General features: G+C 37.0%; 1 protein-coding gene across 4 annotated transcripts in view; it reads left to right on the top strand.

Moving 5' to 3' along the window:
• The window catches only part of KLF12 (KLF transcription factor 12), a 493,194-nt gene that overhangs the window by 145,412 nt on the left and 320,950 nt on the right, over positions 1-26,832 (top strand). For all 4 annotated transcript variants that reach the window (XM_049853071.1, XM_049853072.1, XM_049853074.1 and 1 more), the window contains one exon: positions 13,861-13,928. In XM_049853071.1, the coding sequence (XP_049709028.1) occupies positions 13,896-13,928 (33 nt within the window). In that variant the 5' untranslated portion in view covers positions 13,861-13,895. The remainder of the gene's footprint in view (positions 1-13,860; positions 13,929-26,832) is intronic.

The raw sequence follows: 26,832 nt of genomic DNA, 5'->3' as shown, positions 1-26,832 counted from the left end.
GCATACACAAGCACACACATATCTCGTTGTAGGATTTTTGATAAGATTTTTATTGAATCTGCAGATTAAGTTGAATTTATATTTTAATATTGAGATTTACCATCCATGAACATTTTTCTCAGTACTGTTTTGTTTTTTCAATGTAGATGTCTTGAACATTTTTATTGGGCTTGTTCTTATGTGTTTAGTTTTTAATGTTATAAGTTTTATTGGCTTTTAAATTTCTTGCCAAGATTGTTTTTTGCTGATTTATAAAAATCCATTGATTTTTGTATGTTGAACTTGTATTCCATAACATTGCTAAATTCATATTCTAATATTTTGACTATAGATTCTTCTGTGTTTTCTACCACATAATCATGTTTTCTGTGAATAACAATTTTCACCCTCTCTCCCTCTTTTCCTACCTTCCTACTTTCCTACCTGGTCTACCTGCCTACAACCTACTTGCCTATCTGTCTACTTACCTATTTACCTACCTATTTTATGGCACCGGCTGGGACCTTCAAGTTGAATTGAGGTAGTGATAAGAAACATTTTTGTCTTTTTATCTCAGTGGGGAAAGCTTTCAATATTTCACCATTCAATAAATTGTCTATGGTAGATTTTTAAAAATAGATATTCTTTAACAGGTTAAGGCAGTTAATTCCCTATTTCTAGATTCTAAGGTTATTAACTTTTTAAAAACTGTTACTATGTGTTGAATTCTATCAGAGGCTTCTTTGCATCTATGTGAAAAAATTTTAATTCAGGAGAAATTTGGCTGGAGGCAGAGATGAATCTCTTTCCAGGGGGAGGAGAGGAAACCTCAGCTTCTCTTGAAGGGCTTTGAAAGTCAACAGAAATTTAGACTAATTGGAAAGAAATTGTGAGTTTTTGAGATTGGAAATAATGTGATGAAATATTTTAAATATTAGCTGGTATGTTTGCAGTGTGCCTTGAAAGGAGAGACTAGAGACAGATAGTGTAACAATAATCTGAACATGCTAAATGAAGGCCTAAAGGAGCTGAGGTGGTTGTGCAAAACAGAAGTGAATCTGAACAGCTTTTGGAAGTGAACCTGAGTAGACTTTATGCTTATGGTTTCAGAGACTGAAATGGGAGACTGGGAAAAGGATTTTTTAGAGAGAAAAACTATGACTTGAGTTTTGGGTACTTGGAAGTAAGGCTTCTTCCTCCTCTAGATGGTAAGCCTTTTGTGTGCAGGGGACCTCTCTTGGCTTGGATTTCCAGTGTGTATCGTGGTTCCAGGCAAATGATACAAAGTTGATAAATACTTGTTAAATTATTCAATGATATCTATGCGGGGAAAAAAATACAGTGAGATTTAGGTGGAAAAGTAGGCCTAGAGGTGTTCATTTGGGAGTTACCAATGGAAATAGTAATTGAGACTGCGGAGATTAAACTTCTTAAGAGATCAAACATAGTGAGAGCACACTTAAAATTAAGGACCATCTTGGAATATACCACTTGGTACAGATGTAGAACCTCCAAAAAATATCCAATGGTAATGGTTAGAGAAAGTGGAGAAAAGATTAAAAGAAGTCAGTGAAACAAGGGAGGAGAATTTTCTAGATGCAGGAAACCCTGGTGGTGTAGTGGTTAAGAGCTATGGCTGCTTATGAAAAGGTCGGAAGTTTGAATCCACCAGGTGCTCCTTGGAAACCCTGTGGGGAAGTTCTGCTCTGTCCTATAGGGTCGCTATGAGTCGGAATCAAGTCGATGGCAACGAGTAGGTTGTCTATAATGCCAAATATACGTCTGTGATCAAAAAGACTATGGGGAAGGAATGTGGATAAAAGTTGAGCTAACGAATTGTGATCACATGTCCGAGGAAGGAAAGTCATTATTCTGTAACTACATGCAGTGGTAGCCCAACCTGTTGCCGCTGAGTCGATTCCGAGCTCCTAGCGACCTATAGGACACAGAGTAGAACTACCCCATAGGGTTTCCAAGGATTCAGCTGCTGACCTGTTGGTTAGCAGCCTGAGCTCTTAACCCCTGGCCACCAGGGCTCCATGCAGCAGTACAGTAGGCTAAAAGTTAGTAATTGAGATAGGGACCATTTGAATGTATTTAAAGCAGGAGAGAAGCCTTAAGAACGGCATGAAATGAGAACCCAAATATGGTGACGGAAGGGATAAACCTCGAACAAAATAAAAAGGTTTTAAAAAGGATAGCTGGAGTATGACAGTTTGAACCTTTAAGACCTGATGGTTGAAGCACACTTGAGTTTGAAGCGTATGATTGAAAACGAAATGAATGTCATTATGGAGGCTAGCAACAAGGAACCTTCCTTGATGAAAGAAATAAGCATGTTTTAGATAAAGATAGGTAGCAAAAAAATTCTTCAAGTTGCTTGGTCTTATCTGGCACTTGTGTTTGTTTAGATGGTGGTTAAATGTTATTCTCAAATTAAAGTTGAATCGCAAATTTGTGTGCATACTTCATAGCTATATTCCTGATAATCAGCAAGTTTTATCTACTTGGTTCCACTAGGTTGAAATGCAGGTACTTTCATCCTCCATAGTGTGCATTTTGAAAAGACGACCTATGTGTCAAACCATAATACCTGGTGCTTACTGCTGCTGGATTTACCAGAGCTCTTCTGCAGCCACAGTAGTTTCTCACGTTGCAGCATGCCACCACCAATTTTTATTTAATCATAAAAAAAATACGTGCTATATGCCTTTCTCATCTTTGAATCTCCAGTGATTGGCATGGATATTACATGAATAAGAGAATTAATGAGTACATATGACCAGAGATTTTATAGTTCTTTCATATTTCTTTCTATTTTTAATGTCATTTTAGAAAGTTAATGATTAAAAAGCATGAACTATTTCTGGTTAGCTTTATTTATGATATACAAATTATTATTTGATTAATTTATTGAGATTGCTTAGTATTATGTTCATGTTAGTACATTCAGAATAAGAATAGAAAGTAATACAATTTAGTTACACTTGAACAGTCTGACCTGAAGGAAAAATGTTTTGCCCAAATTATGATAAATTACTTTTCGAAATTATGTTCTCTAATAGTTGTTGTTGGTTAACAGACTTAAGCACAGATCAGAGATACTCCTTTAATGTGTATTTTCAGAATTGTCTATTGTATATTGAATACATTATCAAAGATGCAGTTTATTTCTCATGTGAAAAGTTAAATTCTTTTTCTACCTGTGCACTTGTTGGGATGTCTTGGGGAAGGAGGGTAAGAAAGGTTTTTCATGAAATTCATTAATCTAGGGTTTCATGTAGGAGATGATACAAAAATTCTCCAATCTCAGGAACATTTCTAAAAACTTAAAAAATCATCTAAAGAAAGTGTTAATTTATAATTAGTAAGAAAACTTTAAAAATATTTGACTTACAATGCTGGCAGGATTTCAAACGAAGTCATATTTGGATATGTTTTCCTTTGTTGGAGAAGAGTCTGAGATTACGCCTGTTGTTCAGAAATACTTATTTTAATCTGTTTGAGAGAAAAATACCAAAACTATCTTGTTGCAATTGGCTTGCTTATCTATTTTCCACATATAAAGATGCCACGCTGTTGTGCGTTTCAGGCCGAGGTTATGGTGAGGTTATTTATGAGATAGCATACATAGAATGGTGAATAAAATCATGAAGATGGGAGCCCAGCTGCCTGTTTTTTCTGCTCATTAGGCAAGCTACCTAACTTCTCTGTGTTCCTACATCTGTAAAATGGGAATAATAATTCCACCTACCTCATAGGGTTATAAGGAATAATGCAAGTTAATATATACTAGTCCCGTATATATAGTTGATTAGGTACACACACAAGAGTCCTTGGTGTGCAGTGTTTAAGAACTGGGCTGCTAACCAAAAGATCGGCAGTTTGGATCCACCAGCCACTCCTTGGAAACCCTACGGGCAGTTCCACTCTGTCCTATAGGCTCACTATGAGTTGGAATTGAATTGATGACAATGGGTTTCGTTTTGGTTTTTATATATACACATACACAGCTAACGGAACAGTTCCTAGCTCCTAGTAAACTTGAATAAGTGTGTGCTGATGCCACTTCTAGTACTACTGTTGCTGCTGGTACAGCTATATCTCCTGCTGATTATCGATACCTTTCCACTCAGTGGGCAGTTTGAGTTCAGTTCCTTGGTCAGCAGTTTTCCCTCCCCTGTCTCTCCCAAGATGTATTTGGCCACCTTTTGGAATAAAGTGAGAGAATTTAACTAAATGTCCTTAGTGCCTGGCACCTTCCTTTTAAAACCTGATGATTTTGAATTGTAGCATATTTAAACTAAAATGTAAAAATATATCCCCTGTGCCTCTTTTAGGAAAATACCTTTGAGCACTTAATCTGCTTCTTCCCAGTAATTACTTGATAAAGTTCTTTCACTTGTGAACATTTCTTAAAAACTAGAATAGACATTAGCCTATATATTATTCATTTATGGGACTAATCTGGATTTTAGTATTTTAGCTTTATGTAAATTTCTGAATAGGTTGTTAAGGCTGCAAATGGGCAATTTTTGTTTTAAAATTATTTTCCAAAATGCTTTTGACATTCCTTGGGTGCTGTATGAGTTTCTTCAGGCTGCCATGACCACAGAGTCCCACAAATTGGGTGACTTATGAAAACAGACATTTAATGTCCTACACTTCTGGAGGCCAGGAATCTGAAATGAAGGTGTCGGCCTTGTTGACTTTTCCTGAAAAAGCCTGTCAGTTTTTCATAGAATTAGCATATTTTAATTATATTTTAGTACTGATTTAGTGTATAAAATACAGATACTATTATAAATTGACACCTCCTCACTGTTAAATGCAGGGTAAACACTTAATGGATGGTAGCTGTTACTGTGAGAATTATTTTACCTTTTTACATGTGGCTCACCTGTGTTAATTGTGGGCTTCTTCAGAGCAGATACTGTGACATGTGATTCTTAATGTCCTTAGTGCCTGGCACGTAGGCGATTCATGAATGAAATAATAACAAATTATATGTACCATGTAATATATATCACTATTATAAATTAGCGAACTTTACCACCTGCTAGCAATTGGTTGGATTATGTTTGTGTTGACCTGCTCCAAATTCAGTATTTTTCAGTTTTTAAAGGGGTCTTTTTCCTGTACTTAAAGAACAGGAGTTAGCCTAATATATCATTTGTCATTCTCAACAAATATTATTTTGATTTTCTTGTATTATTTAGTTATGAGGGAAGCATATGGTTAAGCAGTCTATTTGACAGTCTACTAATTTGCTCATCATTGAAATATCCTAATTGATTATGTACTTATTATGACAGCTGCCTATCAGTTGTGGACCAGATTATGAGCTAGCTACTTAGGGGCAAAGATTATGATGTTTGAATGCACAAGCTGAATTGATGAGTTCAGCCAGTCAAAACTATTGCTCAATAAGATATTCATTAAAAATATCAAATAAATCCTCTTGTTTCTGTATCGCAATGTCAAAACGCCAGTAAACAAATCTATTCAGTTCTTTGATGTATTTCTCAAATTATATTGTGAAATCTGCCTATGTTAAAACTGCCTTGGGTTCAGATGTGTGAAGAGATGAAACATAAAAGTGTCCTAAAAATACCTCAAGTCTGATATTTTGTAATGATTGTAAAATATTATGAAAATGCAAATTTCATTTAAATGTCAACAGTAATTAAGCATGTGCCATTTGTTTTTCTACTCAGGTTTTACAGTTTGATGAAATGTTTTTCCCACAATTTAATAAATATTTGTTTTATTTCACATGAATTAATTCAAAAGTGGATAAGAGCAACATATTTTAATCAACTACTGTTGTGATGGACTAGAAAATAAATTCACTCCCTAACAAAGTGTTTACTATACATTTGAAAGGGATTTATCTTGGTTAGCACTGGTAAGCTAAGCATACAAGGCAACAATTAATAGGAAAGTCAAATATATATACTGCATACTCAATAAGGCAACTTAGTTCTGTTGAATATGTCGCAGATCTTTAGTGTGTAAAATTTGTTATTATTTATCCTATCGACTTGACAGCAGTGGGTTTTTTTTTGGTACCTAGGTCTGTTCAGACAATAACTGTTAAAGTGAAGTGTAGGAGAAAGCCTTATATAATTATACACTTTTATAACTGAGAGGATGGGGGTTTGAATCAACCCAGCGTCTCTGCAGCAGAGAGTCCTGGTGACCTGCTTTCGTTTAAGATTCTAGCCAAGAAGACCCTACTGGGCAGTTCTACTCTGTCACGGTTGCTATGAGTTGGAATCAACTGAACAGCACCCAACAACAACATGTGTTTTTTGTGATAATTATTTTCAATTGCTTTTAGAAATTAGTTTCTTTTTCTGTGTATGAACCACAAAACCATGTTTTACTTAAATAAAATGATAGGAAGTGAACTGGAAATTAATATACAGTTGGGTACCCTCATCCTGTTCTTCCCTCCCTCCCATGAACCTCTCAAAAAACCTCAAATTTTAACATCTTCAGCATGAAGATTAAAAACACATCCTGATAGAGAAGCTTAAGAGAAGGACGTCAGTGTCCTTAATATAGGAATGTACACTTGTGCCTGGCCAAGTTAATTTTGGCAGCATGTGTGATATACGTGGTCATTTTGTGTGCAAGTACAAATGGCACAGGCTTTTTTTTTTGGTAGTAGAATCAAAATTACGTAAGTTAGACATACGAAGACAAAATTTAATCATCTTGTCAGTTCTTCGTAGTACAAATCAGATTTTTGACCACGCAGTCCCAATAAAATGACAATTACACTTGAATATGAGCGTGGCGTAAATGACTTTTCAAACGGTTATAGTGAGTACAATATATGTAAAAGAAATACTTAAATTCATTTGCTATGGTTACTTTCTTTTAAAGGTTTATTTGTTCTCTGGGTGCATAGAAGGACGTAGTGTAATGGAAGCTGCAGACATTAAGAGGATAATTTCCATCTCCGTGTATTTCTGCTTTCCCTCTCCCTCTGAAAACGGGCTGCTCTTCAGTTACCTTGTTTCTAAATGACTGCTCAAGCTTCAGTGCAAACCGTATTCCACGTGGGACCTTCCTTCTTAATGTTGGCTCTTTCTGTGTTACTGTCTGCTTCTTCAATACTGAAGAATTCCTGGGTAGAAGTATAATTTCAGGGAAACATAAAACTGGGAATAAGAAAGAACAGTTTCATAAATGGAGAATTTATAGTTGATTTATATGCAATGAAAAGAGTTCTGAGGGGATCATTATTGGACATGGATCATCAGTGGCCTTTGAATTCCTTATTTTTGATTTCTCTTGTCTATGCATCTTAGATTCTCTTCCAAACTCGTTGCTGTTGAGTTGATTCCGACTCACAGTGACCCTATAGGACAGAGTAGAACTGCCCCCATAGAGTTTCCAAGGAGCGGCTGGTGGATTCAAACTGCCAACCTTCTGGTTAACAGCCAAGCTCTTAACTGCTACGCCGCCAAACTCAACTGCTGTCGAGTCAATTCTGACTTATAGAGACCCCATAGGACAGAGTAGAACTGCCCTATAGGGTTTCCAAGGAGTGCCTGGTGGGTTTGAACTGCTAACCTTTTGGTTAGCAGTTGTAGCTCTTAACCACTGTGCCACCAGGGTTTCTGCTACGCCACCAGGACTCCTTAATGGATGAATTACAGACATTATCCTGTGAGACCCTACCTTCACAATCTTATGGTCTGTGTATCCTCAGTGCCTTCCTATAAGAAACTCTATCACGGTTGAATGTGGTATTGAGGAAAAGCAACTTAAACTAGTTCAGTCATTTGTTTCTAGTTCTCAAAGTTTAAGTAGAAAAAGAAGTTTTTGCACTAGATTATAAATGTAGGGAGTGGTGATAGGTCTGACATTTGTTGAATAACTAATGTATGCCAGGCAATGTGCTAGGCGCATTATATACACTCTCTTTTTAAATATTCCTACCCAAAGCAAAACAAAATAAAAATTAGCTTTTATGATACTAGCTTAACAGATGAGGAAAATGAGGCATATAAAAGTTAAAACAAGTTACTCAAATCACATTACCCTGATCGGTAAAACTGGTGATCATTCTGTCTGGTGTTCGTGCTTGGATTTTCTCCATGACACCACCCAGTGTTTCTCATGTGCAGCGGACCATGACATCAGTTGATGTGAGATCCTGAAATTCTGGGATCTAAAGAAGCTCTTGACGGTTCCATATTGTCATCTGGATTGCCTGATGAGTCAAAGGAGAGGGGGTGGAACTTTGAGCCTTGAATTTTGGCTCGAAAAGGGATGTAATGCTGGAAAGTAAATGTGTAGTTATTAAGTGTGTCCAGGAAGTAATCTCCATTGAAGTTTGTGTGTGTGTGTGTATTCTTTTCCTTTTGAATTAATTAGTACTTTGGTTTGATGGTCTTATGTTACTAACTTTAATGGGGTTTGGCTCATTTATGTTAAGAATAATACTTATTCTATGGATTCCCGTTAGCACAACTGAAAAGATGTCTATCAAAATAGTTTGGCAATGAGCCAGAATCAACTTTCTTTTGATTTTCTTTATTTATTCATGTGGGTAACAAACCACAGTGTTATAAGTGGTTTCTGTGACTTTATTGCACATAGATTTGTCAGGTATTTTCATGTTACACTGTATTTACATGGTATTTCAGATCAAGGCATTTCAGGTCATGAAATATCTTCATGATGTTTCAGATATCTTGAAATATCATTTACACTCATCACTAGGTGGAAATTATGGTATCTGTTAGAATTATTCCTTAGGAGCCCTGGTGGCTCAGAGGTTAAGTGCTCGGCTGCTAACCGTAAGGTTAGTGGTTTGAGCCCACCAGCCACTCCTTGGGAAAAAGATGTGGCAGTCTGCTTCCATAAACATTACCCACTGGGACAGTTCTGCTCTATCCTGTAGGGTTGCTATGAGTTGGAATCACCTTGATGACAATGGGTATTAGAATTATCCGTAGGTCTACTTATTTGCTACACTAATAAGCATAAACATTATATCACAAACTGTTACTTTAATGTCATAACTATATTTTAATAAAACTAGTTTCCTTTCTTTAAAAAAAATTTTTTTTTTTTGGTGATTCTTAAGTGTTATAAAACTGAAAAAACCTGTTGCCGTTGAGTCGATTCTGACTCACAGCGACCCTATAGGACGGAGTAGAACTGCCCCATGGTTTCCAAGCAGCGCCAGGTGGATTTGAACTGCCGACCTTTTGGTTAGCAGCCATAGCATTTAACCACTACCCTACCAGGGTTTTCTAAGTGTTATAGATATAAGAATTACCACTCTTTAATCACATATATTTGCATATGATGTAAATTATGTTAAGTATTTCATGTGTAGACTTTACTTAAAATACAGGATATGTATACCCAAAATGACAGAAATAGATGAAGAGCCATGGTCTTCTGTGGCATCTTTAAAATCACGTACTCATACAGACGTGCTTTTCTGACTACCTATGGCCTGTATCAGGAAATACATCTGAATACTGGTATGCTTCTCTGTAGAGAATGATATGTGTCCAGTGCAAATCTGTGTCTTTGTAGTAGATGTCTCATGCTGTACAAGTTCGGAATGGATACAGTGTCACCTGTCACCTAGCAACAAACACACTGCTTTGTGCCTTTGGCTTCTCTTTTCATTTCTAGCCAAAATAGCTATGAAAACTTAGCATTTAGACTTGCATTTGCCTCCAGAAATATTTAGATTAACCTTCAACTATTTTTAGTTCCCAGGAAACCTCATTATGACAGATAAAACAGAAATAACTTTAAACAGAAAAAATAAAAAAAAAAGTAACTTCTTAGCAAAAACTTTGATGCATGGGTCAGTTATTTAATATCCCAGACTTACATGCACAAAGCCTACCTCTTGGGTTCTCTAATCAGCTTTAAAAGTTATGGTAAATGAATGGCATATGTATATAAACCTTTATTACTTGAACTTTTTTTTTTTATCAGTACTGGAAAACATAAGATCACAAATAATGAAGCAGTAATTTGTAACACTGAACCTGGAAGACAGAATCCCAGATAGAACCGCTGTACCAGCAGCAGAATTCAATTTACTTTAAACAGAGCACCTGAATTACCTTTAGAATACCCTGACTAGTCAGATGCTTATAAACACCTTTAAAACTTGTTTCTCTGTCTCTATTTAAAGGTACAGAAGGAGTATCCCAGAGGAACTAGGAACAGGTGTACTTATGGGTCTTGAAGTATTTAGAATGTATTAAACACTGACCTTTAAAGATTGAGAATATAATAGATCATTTAAGAAGTGATGAAGAGGGAGCAGCCTGTATGATAGTGAATATAATGCCTGTACTCAGAGGTCATTATTCTGAAGTAACTCCTTATTCATTACAGTGGAGAGCGGCCACTTCCATTAATGGCCAAGGTCATTTCAGTTGTCCCAGATACTCTCTTTAGATTCTAAAGGAAGCTTTGGTGATGATGTGTGGAAACTGTTGAGGGAGAAAAAAGGAATTAGAAAGTGAAGAATTTTAGAAAATCATTCTCTCTTGCTTGCATCTACTAAATAGAAACAGGTGTAACTAGGATTTTAATTTTAAAGTAAACCTAAAATTCTTTTCAAAATGTACTATTTTATGCCCCGATTATTTTTCTTGCGACCTGCCTTTTGCCTTTCTTCACCTAATGACAACTGAGAATCATTTTTGAAGCCCTCAACGTGAGCATCAAACTGTGTATAACAGGTTTTTTGGTGAGGACAGTGGCCTTTAAAACTTCTGTGCTTTGGGGAAATTTGCTGGATAATTTCATAAATCTGTTTGGCAGAGCTCAGTAATCTTCTACATAGGAAATGATGAGATATTAACTGTTACTGGAAATCTGCCATTTTTCTTTTTTCTGTTATGGCTTGGTTTTGATAGGGATTTGGGGAACAACCCAAAGATCCCCTTTGCATGAGTAAAACTGGAGATTAATCTGTTCTATCCTGTGGCCTCAATTTAAGGAAATCCTTTTTTTCCTGTTAAGTATCTGGGCTGTTGACTAAGGAGTGATAATTCTTCTGTGTGTGACATTTAAGAATTTACATATTGCTGTAGACATTATTTTAGTTAGGGGAGGTAGGGCAAATAGAGGAGGGATTAGTTTTATCCCTATTTCTGTGGAGGAGGAAATTTGGCCTCAAAGAGTTTTTCAAGACCACACAGCCAGTGGATAACAAAGGTGTGACTTGGGATAGATCTTCTCAGCACTAAATTGTACCTTCGTTCCTTTACTGTTATTTGTGCTAAAGTAAGGGTATCTGGTGGGGGAAAAGGCGCCTGTCACAGAGGTTAAAGATTAAGAGATGGATCTTGAGTGTTCTGTCAGGAGGTTGACTGATAGAACGTAAAAGTATTGTACCCAGTGGTTCCTGAGTTTATATAGAAGTATACATTTAAATTGTCAGTGGTTACAAATAGAGCTGGCAGAGAAATCACAAAGGGCTGTGCTCTGAGATGAGAGACTAAGGGATTTTCGTAAAGACCCTGATAGTATCTGTCTGACTTGTTACTTGGATACTTCTCCAAGAGCATTTTCATCCTTATCAAATAAATCTACCAGTAGTGCTGCTGTTCATCTCACATAATTATCATCGCAACAAATGATAATGTGAGGATACTCTGTAAATCCCAAAATGCTGTAGAAAATGTGTGATGTTGTGTTACGTATAGTTGTTATAATTTAACATTCATTTTAGTCCGCATGTCAGTTGTGCCTAAAAATTTAAGTTATATCGTTAAGGCTTAAGTGACTTGTGTGAGAAATAGGTACAGAATTGATGTAAAAGAGTATTTCTCTGTTTGAATTTTCTTCCATTGCTCATTATTCACTTCCCTTGTTCATCTGACCAGCACTTAAATCTGCTAGCGCTGTACTGTGTCTCATCAAAGTTGAGAATTGTATTGTTGGCACTTCCTTCTCCCTTGGTGGGAATTTGTTACTGTTTATTTTGAAAGCAGTTTCATGACATAGTTTGAAAGCCTGAAAAAAGTTTGTATTAATTGGATCCTACTTCTATAACTTTATTCTGAAGAAATAATTAAAGGTACAGACTCCAGCTGTTAAGTATAACAGTGCAGGGTGGGGGCGCCTTCGTGAGGGGGAGGGGCGGAGACTGAAGTCTGCACTGGGCTCCACTTTGCAAGCCCCTGTCCTCATTAGAGTCAGTGCCTGCCCAAAGGGAACATCCTTTCTAGTTACCAAAGACATCATCATATAGACTAGCAGAGGCACTGGTGCATACAGGATTTATGTAGAAGGGTGTTTATTTCAAATGCTAAATAGTCAAAACCTATAAATTATTAGACAAAAATGGTGGAATGTATAATAAGTGTTGCTGATAATGAATTATTATGACTTTTTGATTAAGCATTATTAAGTTTAATATCATGTGAAAATGCCCATGATATATTAAACCACCTCCCAAAAAAAACCCGAAAACACATTGCCATTGAGTTGATTCCGACTTACAGCGACCCTATAGAGCAGAGTAGAACTGCCCCATAGAGTTTCCAGGAAGCACCTGGTGGATTTGAACTGCCTACCTTTTGGTTAACAGCCAAGCTTTTAGCCACTGTGGCACCAGGGCTCCAGGATATATGAAAGTATTAAAAGATTACAAAACCATATTTTGAAATATAATGAGCTAGTTTTAAAACATTTTGCTAAAAAGTTGGAACTTATTGGGTAGACAGATACATTTTTCAAGATCGGAAAACAAGATCTGTGGTGTCTTAACTCACTATTCATTTCTTTCAACAGATACCACGTTTTGGTTTCATAATATAAACCGGGAGAGTAGTACTATGAATTTCAAATGAATATTTTAGCTCAGCCACCATAATATTAAAATATGGCTTTTATATTATATTTCTTTTTCAGTAGCATTTCTAGTAATAGTAAAAGCTATAGTGTCTAGATAGTGTATAGTAGCAAATATGTTCACAGACTTACAGAGACATGTATATGGATATATTTAAAACTGTGAATAAAGTTAAAGGCCAGTTTCCTTCACAGGCCAAGCCCATAAAACTTGTGAGTTCTTTTACATTTCATTTAAGGCCTTAAGAGTGAGCGAGCTTTTTCTGCTCAGATGTATGGAAGCGCATACATAGGAATGTGGGTCCACTGCTGTGTGCACAGACATTGGCACAAAGTGGGTGCTGGGGCTGCTAGGAACACCAAGGCGTGTCCCCTTCTGAGTGTAATTCCAAAAGAAAAAGAAAGTCAGCTGTGTCTAATAAGCTGGCTTAACCGAATGCCAAAGAAAATTTGCCTCATGAAATGGAAATTCTGAAGCAAGTCACATAATGCCAAGAGAGAAGATTTTCCAAGATACATCAAAATGGGGCAAATGGTCTATAGTAGCCAGAACTCTCCAGTCCAGCAACATTTAATTATTTTTGGTGAGATCAATGTTCCTGGGGATTTGAAAACTTCTATAAATTTTTTTACATTCGTACAGATTTGTTTAATTTTTAAGAAGTTACTTGAGTGTTGGCCAGTGTAGAACCTCTTCCTTCTCCAAATTTCCCACCTTCTAGTCCTTTTTCTCCCCTGGCACCTCCCTTCCTTCTCCTCCTCTTTCTCCAGGTCTTCATTATCTTATGTTTGAAATGTCATAGCTGTGTCATGGTTGGTGTTTCTGCCTTTTACATGGCTTTTTAAGAGCAAGCAAAAAACAAGAAAAAATTGTCAGCTATCATTTTTAGTATGTCACTTCACTAACTAAGAGCATAAAGAACTGTAAAATTGTTAAGATTTGTTCCTTTGTTCAGTGGAGGAATGTTAGCAACATGGGGTACTTTTTCTCATTATCTCTCTTTTTTGTTTTTCTTGCAGGATCAATGTGACTGACTCTAGAAACAAATGGATGAATGAATATCCATATGAAGAGGAAAACAATAAAGGTTGGTTGGTCAAACTATATAATTGTGTTGAAAATACTACAATTTTAAGCATTGCTTTGTGCAGTTATTCTCATTTGAGCATATACTTATCTCGATATAAGACAAAACGTCAGGTCAGTGCTCACACAAACACATCTGTCTATAATGTTTAGTTTTCATTTTTAGCCCCTCAAGTATAAGACATGGAGTCCCTGGGTGGCTCAAATGGTTAAGCACTTGGATACTAACTGAACATTGGTGGTTCAAATCTGCCCAGAGGTGTCTTAGAAGAAAGGCCTGATGACCTACTTCTGAAAGGTTGCAGCCATTGAAAATCCTGTGGAGCACGGTTCTACTCTAAAACACACGAGGTCACCATGAGTTGAAATCAACTCAATGGCAACTGGTTTTATTTATTTTTTGGTAAACATAAGACAACCCTGTGGAGCATGGTTCTACTCTAAAACACACGAGGTCACCATGAGTTGAAATCAACTCAATGGCAACTGGTTTTATTTTTTTTTTTGGTAAATATAAGACAACCCTATGGAGCATGGCTCTACTCTGGCACACACGAGGCCGCCATGAGTTTATACAGAGACAACCAGTTTCTATATAAGTCTAGGGGCCCTGGTGGCGAACTGGTTAAGAAATAAGCTGCTAACCAAAAGGTCAGCAGTTGGAATTCACCAGCTGCTCCTTGGAAGACCTATGGGGCAGTTCTGCTCTGTCCTGTAGGGTCGTTATGAGTGGTAATTGACTCAACAGCAATGGATTTGTTTTTTGTTTTTTTAGCTATCATTAGTTTCCATAACTTAAGTTGATATCTTAAGAATGAACTCTCAGGTAATAATAATGAATGGAAAAATGATACAGTTGATCACTAGGACAAAAACAAGGCAAAACAATCATCAACTGTGTTTAATATACATCCATTTCTATAAGCGCGAGCCCTGGTGACACAGTGGTTAAAAGCTACTTTGAGCTATGGCTGCTAGCCAAAGAGCTGTCAGTTCGAATCCACCACCTGTTCCTTGGAAACCCTATAGAGCAGTTCTGCTCTGTCCTGTAGGGTCGCTATGAGTCAGAATCAACTCGACGGCAACATGTTTGTTTTTTTCGGTATTCCTACAAACATACCCTAATACCAGCACCATGTAGTGCATACCCAAAACCAGTGCCGTTGAGTCGATTCTGACTCATAGCGACCCTATAGGACAGAGTAGAACTGCCTGATAGAGTTTCCAAGGAGCACCTAGCAGATTTGAACTGCCGACTCTTTGGTTAGCAGCCATAGCACTTAACCACTACACCACCAGGGTTTCCATATATAATGCATACTTGCTGTCAAATGTCCTCTTTGCACCTGCAGTCTCTGCTTTCCTAAGAAAAGTAGGCTCATTTAACGTGGGTTTCTCACAAACAAATTCTACTATTGAATGGTGGGGGTGGGAGGGAGAAGACCTGTGAATTTCAGTAAATGCTGGACATCAGTTTATTTGAGGTAGTTGTTTGAGCTTTCTACTACACACCAATTAGCTTATTAAAAAAATTATAGGTAATACTGAAAAATTACAATGTATTAAACCATCTGTGTTTCATACATAGGGTTTTTACACTGAACAGATCTTGATGGTCCACAGGTATATGCCTAGTCCCTCTTCCTATAGCTGAACAACACATATGATTTCATATTTACCTCTGCTGCTAATTACCCTTGGTTCATTCGAATAAATGTATGTCATCCCATGTCTTTTTTGTTTGTCCAGTTTCATAGTTACTTACAAAAGTTTTTTCCGGGTTGTATCCTACAGATTGTTTTCTTCCATCCTGCTTGCTAAAATTACACTTCCTTAGTATTCGTATCTGGGAAGTTTTCAGACTTCTAAAGGTATTAATGATTAAGAGATGGCACAAGGGAAGCTTCTGGGGTATTGGTAATGTACTGTTTCTTGACATGGGTAGTGGCCGTATTTACTTTGTGATAGTTCATGGTACTGTGTGCTTATTTATATGTGGATTGGTGGTGTACTAGTAAACCAGTTCTCTGTGGGGGAAAAAGGCCAGATTTGTAGTGTTTGCCAGTTTCCATGGTGTAAATATTCTCACTGTGGCTGATTTCCAGCTACCAACGTTTTAACAACTGACTTGCAAGGTTCCTGAAAATATTCCAGTTGACTCTCATGTGCTGAGAATGAGCTGCCTCCATCAAACCACTGATATTCAGTTAAAGAAAACAAAAAGCAGAAAAAAAAAAATGCTCCTTAAGCCTTAAGCCTAGTAGAAAAAAAAAACCCAGTGCCATCGAGCAAAGTATATTAAATTTTGTTGGCTCATCTTTATGTAAACATAAAAACCTTCACTTATCATCATGCATACCAAAATGTGTTTATCCTATTCCTTATGCATGATGTTGATACAGTATTACATTAAATTATGTTTTTGTTCAGTTGTCATGAAACTTTAATATTTGTATGGATCAGTGTTAGCTTTGTAAGTTTATAAATTTTGGCAGTGCCATTGTTTTGTAACTAATTTGACGATGACAACTATAGATGATGGCAAAAGGAATCATTAGGCTACTACTTACCCTGAGGATAAACTCTGGAAATATTATCATGAATGACTATATTACAAGTGATTTGTTCTGAAAGATTGTGCCTCGTAGCTTAGAACTCATGAATTCAAAAGCCTTTTATAGAGGAGGGGACAGTGAGTATTTCACTTAATATTTCTCCCTGTTGAATTATTTTTTTCTCATTTCTGTTTTTCATATTATTAATGTTTTCAGTTATAGATGTCTTAGGACAGAGAATACATTGGCGCTTGCTTTTTGCCTTCTTGAATCTGGGGCTGATTGTTTCTAACAAAGTCTGATTCAGGAAGAAAATTGCAGAGCTTGAAAATTTATCTTTTCTGTATTTCAGAGATCCTGACAAGGCCAGCGGGAAGATGAAGTTTTAACAATGTCAAAAGTAGAAGGCAACATTGCCACTGTCTACATAATTGAAAAAGGATTTGAATATGGCTCTTAAAACTGTTTTACCCATTTCTAGTTTGCCGGTAGTGATAAAACCTTGTCAGAGAGCCAAAGAATATCATGTTGTGTCTTTCTGCGCAGGCACTGATATTTAAACAGCCTCCACAGGGTTGTAAAATTTCTATTGTGGACATACGGAGAAGGTTACTTCCAGGAGCATTCTTAGTCTGCCCTTTCCTTTAAAAAAAAAAAAAAATATATATATATATACACACACACACACACACACACACACACATATATGCATTAAATTCTTTGATTTACTGGATTTCTTTCCATTTGAATTTTGTCCTGTTACTGGCTGCTATCAGAAAACATCAAGTAAATAAATTCCAAACAGATACCAGTCATCCATTATTATCTGCTCACAAACAGCATAAAATCTGACCTATTTACTCTTTAAATGTATTTCGGCAGTTGCTCTCACTGTGAATATGGTGGCTTGTTTGTAGACCTGGCTCCTGGCTTTACTCCATTTCTTTTCCATCCATTTCAGTATGTTTACCTAGTGCTTCTCAACAATTGACTTAGGGCAGATGTCTAAAACATACACTTGAACATACATACGTTAACCCGGCTTGTCAGAATCCACAGTAAAACTTTTGCTCTGTGACTGCCTGTGATCAGCAGCTGCGTAAACCAGCCAGCGTTAGCAGTGTGGTGACTAACTTCTTGCCTTTGGAAACCAAGAGGACAATAGCAAGCCTTTCTGAGAAGGCTTTAATTCCATACACAAAATGGTTTTATTTTGTAGTGACTGATTCAGGGAGAAAATTGCAGTGGTTGTTTTCAATTTCTTTCCTGTGAAATTCCAAAGCTGCTGCTTCACGTAGAATGGAAAGAGTATAATAGCAGCAATCCAGCTCTCCTTCCACTTTGAACTAAGTAGATGTAGTTGCTAAGAAAATCGTAGTTGATGAAACGTGCCTGCACTGGGCTACAGTAAGTGGACAAGTGGTAGCTGCCTGGGCAGTGAACTTGAAATTTAAAAAAAAAAAAAAGGACAAATCTTGGGTCTGCAGTTATCAGCTTGTATGATCTTGGACCGGTGAGTTCTTTCGGAACGTTACTTTTTTCCACTGTGAAGTGTAGTTAATAACACCTGTCCTAACTATTTAAAGAGTTCTTATGGAGGTGGAAGAACATATGACATATTGGTGAAAACATTTTCAAGGTGTGGAGTTATAAAGTTGTACAAGACATTGATACTGTTTCTGTAGTAGAAGACAAGAGATTCACGACCTCGTTATGTCACATCATAAAGTCAAATGTTTTCAGAGTTAGAAGGGCCCTCAGAGGTCATAGACTTCACCATATACATTCTATAAGAAGTGTTTGTTCTTTAGCATCATGTTGACTACTTCTTGGAATTCCCTACATTATGTGGCAGATAATCCTATTTTCAGGCATTTGTGATTATATTAGAAGTTTTTTTCTTTACTGAGCCAAATCAGTAGATTTGATAATGATCACTAGTGAAAAATTAGTAGGCATGTCACAGTGTTCATTAAAACGCTATTCCAAGTTAGGTGACTCTTATCAGTTTCAACATGTATCTGGGAGATGAGCACAAAATAATACACAGGGATTTGGAAAAGATATAGCTTTATTAATTATATATATATAATTATATAACTTTATTATTTGAAAAAAGATGATGCGCTGCTCATTTTAAAAGCATTAAAGCACCTGAAGCACCTTCATCTCCCTGCCACCCATCTACTGTTAACATTTGGTGGCCATTATTTACAGCTGCTCTGTATGCCTGTATACAAGTAGATAGGCATAGTCTTACATAAGCAGGATCGTATTTATACTTGGTATTTCTAGTGAAAAGTATTATGCTTTTAGTTTACTTCCATTGTAAAGGAAGAAATAGGAACTGAATTTAAACAGAAGGAATTTAGTAATTTCAGGTTAATAGTCTTTCACCAAAAATGATGTTATTACTTAAGAGTGAAGGAAAACAAAACAAAAACAACAAAGCTTTGTGTTTAAGTAATTCTATTTTTTAAATGAACTAGTTTAACTTTAAACAGCATCTTTTGGCTTTTTGCTACTCTCATTTTTTAATTGTTAAGGTTACAAATATTTATTTTCTGATTATTAATCATAATTATCAAACGTATTTAGTCATGAATATTATTTCCCTCAGAAGTATGAGAGAACATTGCTTCACTGTTTCCTGGCATTTGGTATGTCTGTGAAAGCTGAAGTAATCTCATCCTTCCACTTGTTCTTGTTTTGCTTATTATCCAGGATGACCATGGACTATTTTTATTGACCTAGAAGTTTAGTAACTTTATTGATTATATCTTGATTTTTATCATTCTATATTAGTTTTTCTTAGATCCTCTCCCCAAACTCTGAGGAGTAGTATCTGTTTTTATGTCAGGAAATTTTAAAATTATATTTGAAATGTATTTTCATTTTTATTTGTTTTGTTCTCTTCTTTAATAACCTTGATAATAGGTATAATGCTTTGAACCTGTTAGAAGCGTTTCAGTCATGGCCAATGAAGAGAAACCGAAACAGATCTGAGTTTTTAACATTTAGGTGAACTGGAACCATAATCAGAATGGGAAAAATTACAGGTCGAAACCCTGGAATGGGAGACTTGGAAGAGGTGTAGTGAGCCCTTTCAGGAGCCCGTTGCATGAGATTGGATTATGGCCAAGACTGAGGAGAGCGACACAGATTCAGAGCGGCGTGGTCGATTGCCATCTTTGAGTGGGGCACTTCTGTATCTGACCGCGCAAAATCCAGCAGGCAAGGGATTTGGTTGCTATGCAACATGTACACTGCCCTTGCTTTCTAAAACAGAGATTTCTAGTTGGGCTTCTAACCATAATTTTTCCCATTCTGGTTATGGTTCCGGTTCACCCAAATTTTAAAAGTTTGGGTCTGTTCTGGTGTTCCTCGACCTTGATTGAACTAGGAAGAATACGTTCAAAGCCCTGGTATAGTGTCTCTCCTTTGTCTTCCATGTCTCTCATCTTCATCTTTAACTTTTTTATGTCTCTAATCTTTTAAAATTTAATTTAATGTACTTTACAGTTTAATATTTTTTCTAGGTTTTCAACTTTATTTTTTTTTGTTTCAAAAGTGGCTTTGCCACTTACTAACTTTGTTGAAGGGAGAGAGAATACACAAAATGGGGAAAGTAAGCACAGCATTATCAAAACACAATACATATACAATCCTGCAACAATAATAATAACAAACAGAAATGTACTAGTGGGTACACAGGTAGATATAAAAGCTGAACAGGGGTTGGAAGGAATATGTAAGTACACCCACATACATGTGTATAATGTGCATGCTGCAAATATACCCATGTATGTAATAATGTGTACAGGGTATACAGACATGAAAACTTCTTAGCCTTAACCATACACCACCCAGGACTGAGATCCTGGGCTTGACGGCTAGAGGAAATAGTCTTGGGGAATTTCTAGATCAATTGGCATATTATAATCCATATAGACAATGTTCTATATCCCACCTAAAACCCCTCCCCCCCAAAAAAAACAAACCTTGTTGCTGTCTAGTGGATTCCGACTCATAGCGACCCTATAGGACAGAGTAAAACTGCCCCATAGGATTTCCAAGGGTTTCCTGGTAGATTTGAACTGCTGACCTTTCAGTTGGCAGCTGTAGCTCTTAACCACTGCACCACCAGAGCCCTTGGTGAGTAGCAACTGAGGTCTTAAAAGCTTTCAAACTGCCATCTAAGATATAATAATTGGTCTCTTCCTGTCTGGAGCAAAGAAGAGTGAAGAAAACCAGAGACTCAAGGAAATAGTCCAGAGTTCTAATGGAACAAACACATGAACCAAAGCTTCCACTAGCCTGAGACCAGAAGAACTAGTTCTTGCCTGGCTGCCACTACCAACTGCTTTGTCTTTGACAATAGTAGGTCACGGATAGAGCAGGAGAGAAATGTAGAATAAAAGTCAAACTCATAAATAAGAGCGGACTTACTGGTCTAATGATAGAGACTGAGACTATGGCCCTTCGACACCTTTCAGACTTGGAACTGAACTCATTCCTGGAGATCACATTATAGCCATACCATAGACAGGCCTATAAAGTGAACAATCAACTATACGAGGCCTAAAGGGCAGCATTTGCCCAAAAGCAAAATTCAGAAGGAGGGTAGGGTCCGGAAAGCTGGGTAAATGGATATGGAGAACCCGGGGAGGAGGGGGGAAAGTGCTGACTCAGAGGTTTGCAACCAATGTCACGAAACGAGCTGTGTATAAATTGTTGAATGGGAAACTTAATTTGCTCTGTAAACCTTTACCTAAACAACACTAAAAAAATTTTTTAAGCATCCTTCTCTGTAATATTTCATGGTCTGTCTGCTTGTTTTCATTTCTTTGAGTTATCTTCATTTCTATTCTATGAACCCTAGTACTTCTCCCTGAACTTTTATATCTCTTCTTTGAATGTTTTTTTTAGAGAGAGAGATCCCTTTACTTGTAATTTTTTCACTTTTTTTTTTAGTCTATGAAGTGTTAGTTGTCTAAATTCTCCCTCCTGTGATTTTAGTCTTCATGGACCTTTTGCTTATATTTCTTTCTTGCTCCTGGTATTTGCTACTGTTGTGCACATTTCCTCAGTGACTTCTCTCTGCTTATGACCCATCTTTAAATGGGACCAGTATTTGCCAAGGTCAGTTGTGGGGAGGGGCACATATGGTTTGGGTGTGAGCTAAATGGGTCCAAATCTTTGACTGAGTTTGCGATTTCAAATATCCTCTAAGTAAAGATGTTATTTCTAGAGTATCCTTTCTGTTTCCACCGTACAGCAAAGCGCCGTAAGACAAAGACTCCTGTTTCCCTTCCTTTCACCACGTCCAGTAGACCCTTTGACGATGGAGATAGGCTCTGTAAAATGCTGTCTGAATGGTTGCTCTTTTATCATCGCTTTTTATGATTTCTGAGGTATTGATCTGTATTCACTTGCTCCTGGATGTCTTTGTTCTAATCAGAGGGTCGTTGGGTAGGCCTTTCGTAACAGTGATTGCTACTTCTAGGAAATTCTTTGTCTTGCTTAAGATCTAAGGAGGGTGTGGGTCAGCTCCCAGTGTTCTCCCAGGTTTCACAGTATCTCACAGGTATGCTTTGATTGATAATGTAAGTTTGTGACTGTTTTGTAATTTCACTGATGATGGAATTTTTTTTCTAAAATTCACTTTAAAAGTTTTCAGTGAGTTTTGAAGAAAGGGTAAAAGAAAATGCCTCTATATCACCCTCTTTAATAAGGAATCTTTTAAATCCATTTAAGGGACACATTGACCCCCTTGAACTTGCTGGTATTTGAAGAGCATGGCTCTGTACTCAGATGGCTGGGCATTCAGTCTTGGATCTGCCAGTGTTTGTGACCTTGTGTGAGTTGCTTAACCTTGCTTCTGTATCTCAGTTGCCTCTTCTGTGATATGGGGATAATAATAGTGCCTGCTCTATAAAATCTCTGTCAAGGTTAAATGAGAACAAAAAATACTAAAGCATTAGCACATTTGCCTGAAATTACTACACAGTCATTAAAATAGCCATCATTATTATTTTAAGCTATGTTATTGTGTTTTTATGTTATTGTGTTTAGAGTATAGTCGTTTTGGCTTAGGAAAATTTGCAGCTCAGGGCCAATACTTGTGTATTTTTCTCTGTGGACAGAATAGTATGCTGGAGATGAGAACAGAGTGTTCTATCTAAGCATCTGGTTTTAGATCTGGTTGAGGACTTCTACGTTGTTGCACTGTATGTCTGTCAGAAATACTTTCTCTTGGAGGAAATACATTTTTTGAAGACATTGGTTGTGCTGTGGCAGTTGGCACACATGTTATTTGGCTCACTCACAGAATGTTGACAACACCTAGCCTGTAGTGTGATTGAATTCAGCAGTCATGCATTTAGCATTTATTATGTGTTAGACCCTGGGCTACAAAGACAAATTTGATTTAGACTCTGCCCTCAAGGCTTCATTCTTTCAGAGACAGGCAAATAAGTTACCAGAATTTGATATGATTAGTGTTATAATAAATTTAATTAAGCCTAGGGAGTTGGGGTATGGGTCATGGAAGGCTTCACACATAAAGTGACATTTGAGGTGGGACTTAAATGACAGTATCACATTGACTGGAAGAAGTGGGAGCAACCAAGGAAAGTTAGTCTTTTAATTATTATTTTAAAGTAATTCTTTGTAAATACAAAAGTGCCCTGCAAAATTTCCTTTTGGAGTCAAGGGTGAATGTAATATTCAGTGATATCATTAAACATTTTAGTCGTAATCTATTGAGGCTCGTTTATGTGTTCAAATGACTGTCTTTTTCTCCTTTGTTCACACATTTTCATATTCTGGCCACTTTATAGTATAGTATTCAGCTAAGCTTTATGTCACTTGGATTACATCACCAAAGTAGGTTTTATAATTTATTTTACCAGAAAATTTCAAGAATGGCCATAAAAATTATATAAACATTTTTAAACATAACCATTTTAAACAATTTTGATTTAACAAGAACATTGTAGTATTAACCCAACATATTAATTGATTATTAAAGGCACATATTGAAGTATAACATCTATGTGGTTAGCTTTACATGATCATTATGTTAAAAAAGTAAAAGAAAAAAAGCAAACTTCTTTCCATATCCTGAGAATTTGGTTTAACAAAAGCATGAATAATTATTGACTCAGTTATGGGTATGTCTCTTCAGCCGTATACATAGTTCAGTCCTTCAGTATGCCTTAAGGCCTAATTACAGTAAGGCTCGTAAATATTCTTACTTGAGAGACAGTTGGTTATTAGCATTAATATTCAACTTGCCTCAGCGGTATGTGCCTTTAAAGCAAGGGAGTTAATATGAAATTGAATTTAATCTTCTGAGAAATTTTGTATTTGTTTTTATGGCTGTGGTAACAAATTACCACAAACTTAGTGGCTTAACACGACACAAATTTATTATCTTACAGTTCTGGAGGTTAGTAGTCTGAAATGGGTCTCACTGAGCTAAAAATCAAGGTATTGGCAGGAAGGTGTTCTTCCTTGGAGGTTCTAGGGAGAATCCATTTCCTTCCTCTTTCCAGCTTCTCAAGGCCACCCACAGTTCCTGTCTCTGTCTTCAAAGCCACAGACATTGGTTTGAGTCCTTCTCATGGTGCCATCTCTGTGGTGCTTCACGTCTGTTTTCTCTTCCAAATTTAAGAACCCATGTGATTGATTGGTGGCACAGTGGTAATGAGGTCATGCTGCTAACCAGATGTCAGAAGTTCCAATCCATCAGCTGCTCCTTGAAAACCTATGGGGCAGATGTGCTCTATTATGTAGGATTGCTATGAGTCGGAATCAACTGGACGGCAACAGATTAGTTAGTTAGTGATTGGACCTGGTGAAAACATGTGAGCCATCTGGCTGTTAGTGGCTTATCCAGGTAGTAAAGTAGAGCAAAATAATGAGCGAGAGTGATATCAGTAGTTTGCGGTCAGAGTATGAAAGAATATTCTGGTTATAAGCAAGGTTGACAGGCAGTAACTGGGAGAACTTCTAATAAGGAGGCATGTAGTAATGCAGACTGAGGGTCATGCACCAGGAGACAGTAGTACTGAAGCGAAGAACACCAGCAGCACATCAGAAGTGGAAGCCTGCTGTCACTGAGAAAGGTGATTTCTACAGCTGGGTTGGGATGGCAAGTGGCTTTGATCTCACAAGTCAACTCTTAAATCTTAGTAAGACTTTTTGGAGTTCTGTGTTGAGCCATGGTACAGGACTAGGAAATCCTATATACCTGGACATCCTAGATGAAAGATAAAGGGAACACTTGGTGAGGTGAGTGACTGTAGACAGGGGGAGGGTTTAATTAAAAACAGAACAGCTGTTGTCAAATCATTTCCGGCTCATGGTGATCCCATGTATTTCAGAATAGAGCTGTGATTCACAGGGTTTTCAATGCCTGTGATCCTTGGGAAACAGATTGGCGGGTCTTTCTTCTGAGACATATCTGGGTGGATTCGAACTGCCAAACTTTTGTTTAGTAGCTGAGCACTTAACTGTGCCACCCCAGGACTCCTAGGGAGAAGGTGCTAGCTTCTTACTGGATACAGGGAAAAAGAAAAAAAAAGAACTTTTTTTTTTTTTCTGAAATTCTGAGTTTAAGTTTCTGGAATTCATCAATAACCATAGGAAGGATTTGACTCTAACTTGAGGTTTAAGGTAAATTTAGAAGTAGCATTCTAATCAGATAGAGAATATGAATAGGTTGCTAAAAGAAAAATCAGTCACTGGTGGAATATACTGGTTTATATTTACATGTTTATTCTTTCAGTAATTGTTGTGTACGTGTGAGATTCTAGCTTTTGGATAAATGCTTGCTAGGTTTTTCTGAGTTGTTAGTTATACTTTTTTTACTAAAAATTATTTTTAAACTGAATCTCAAATATAATTCACCTTCCTTAAAACACCAGGAGCATGTGAATTGAGACACTTGACCTGGTTATTCTCATTATAGACTTAGTACTTTCAAGCGGTGAATACTTCTTGTAGGGATTGACTTTGACAAATGATAAATGTGAGTGACAGTAAATGTTATATATAGAATTTGTGCTTGTAAACTCCTCTCACGTCCACAATATACTCATTCTAAAATGCTGAAAATGATAGAGTCTGGCTGCTTGTCAGATTCATGGTGTCTGTAACAACATTGATCAGTTTTTCAAATACCGAGGGACTTGCCTAAGATCGTACAGCAGTTAATAGCAATATCCATACATCTATTTTTTTTTTTTTAAAGGAGCACAGTACTCATGGGTGATATTCATTATTGTTTGAGCCAATTTGTTACTTTGCCACATGGTGACCTCAGGGGTTAGTTTCCATTTCAGATTCGAAGAGTATCTCAGGGCAGTAGTCTCGAGGAGTCATCCAGTTTCAAGTAGTCTAGTAGGTCTCTTTATCTATCTACGTATCTGCGTACCTATGTATCTACGTACCTACGTATCTACCTACCTATCTACTTACCTACCTACCCCACCCACCCACCCTATCTATCATCTGTCTATCATATCTATCTAATCTATCTATTTTTAAGGAATTTGAGGTTCTGTTCCACATCTTGCTTCCATTTTATCAGAATCTGTCTATTGTGGCCCTGATCAGAACTTTCAGTAGTGGTCATCTGGCACCATCTAGCTTTTCTGGTCTCGGGGTAGGTGAGGCCATGGTTTCCATACAACTAATTTTTGTTTTATACATTAATCTGTACATCATTTCCTAAAAGTGACATTTAAAGTAAAAATGCCCCAACAGAGAAATTATAGTGAAGGTGGTGCTTGTGACAGTACTTGTGTGTATATGTGGCTGGGAAGGGGGGTGCGGGGGAAGTGTTAATTGATTATAGATAGAGGAGTAGTAAGCAAATGTTTCCTTCTCTAAGCAATTAAGTGATAGGTTTACATGTAGAATTTCTTTTGGTCTACATTAGGACATAAATGCATCTTAAATGCTTACCTCCCCAACCAGATAATTGTATTCCCTTCTTACCTCTCAACACTCCCCATAGAGTATGAAGAAAATTGAGATATCAGATAGTCAAAGGTAGATCTAGCATGTGATTTGGTGATTCCACAGCCCACTGCTAGCCATCTTAGTACAAACAGTAAAGGGGAGGCAAAGAGAGGAACAACCAAGAAATTTCTGTGTTGGAACTGAGGTTGAGAATTGATTCTCTCCTCTTGCCTCCCTTTTTAGTCAATTATAAAAGAGCTGTTCTTTTTTTGTTCTTGCAGATACAATAAATGTTGTTATAATATAAGCATTTAATTACAGTGAAAAAGCCTCTAATGCTTTTTGAATGAAGTATTTTATCTCAGCCTTACTCTGCCT

This window comes from Elephas maximus, chromosome 14 (assembly GCF_024166365.1).
Source record: "Elephas maximus indicus isolate mEleMax1 chromosome 14, mEleMax1 primary haplotype, whole genome shotgun sequence".
NCBI classification, from domain to species: Eukaryota; Metazoa; Chordata; class Mammalia; order Proboscidea; family Elephantidae; genus Elephas; species Elephas maximus.
This window is presented reverse-complemented; position numbering and strand designations above follow the sequence as displayed.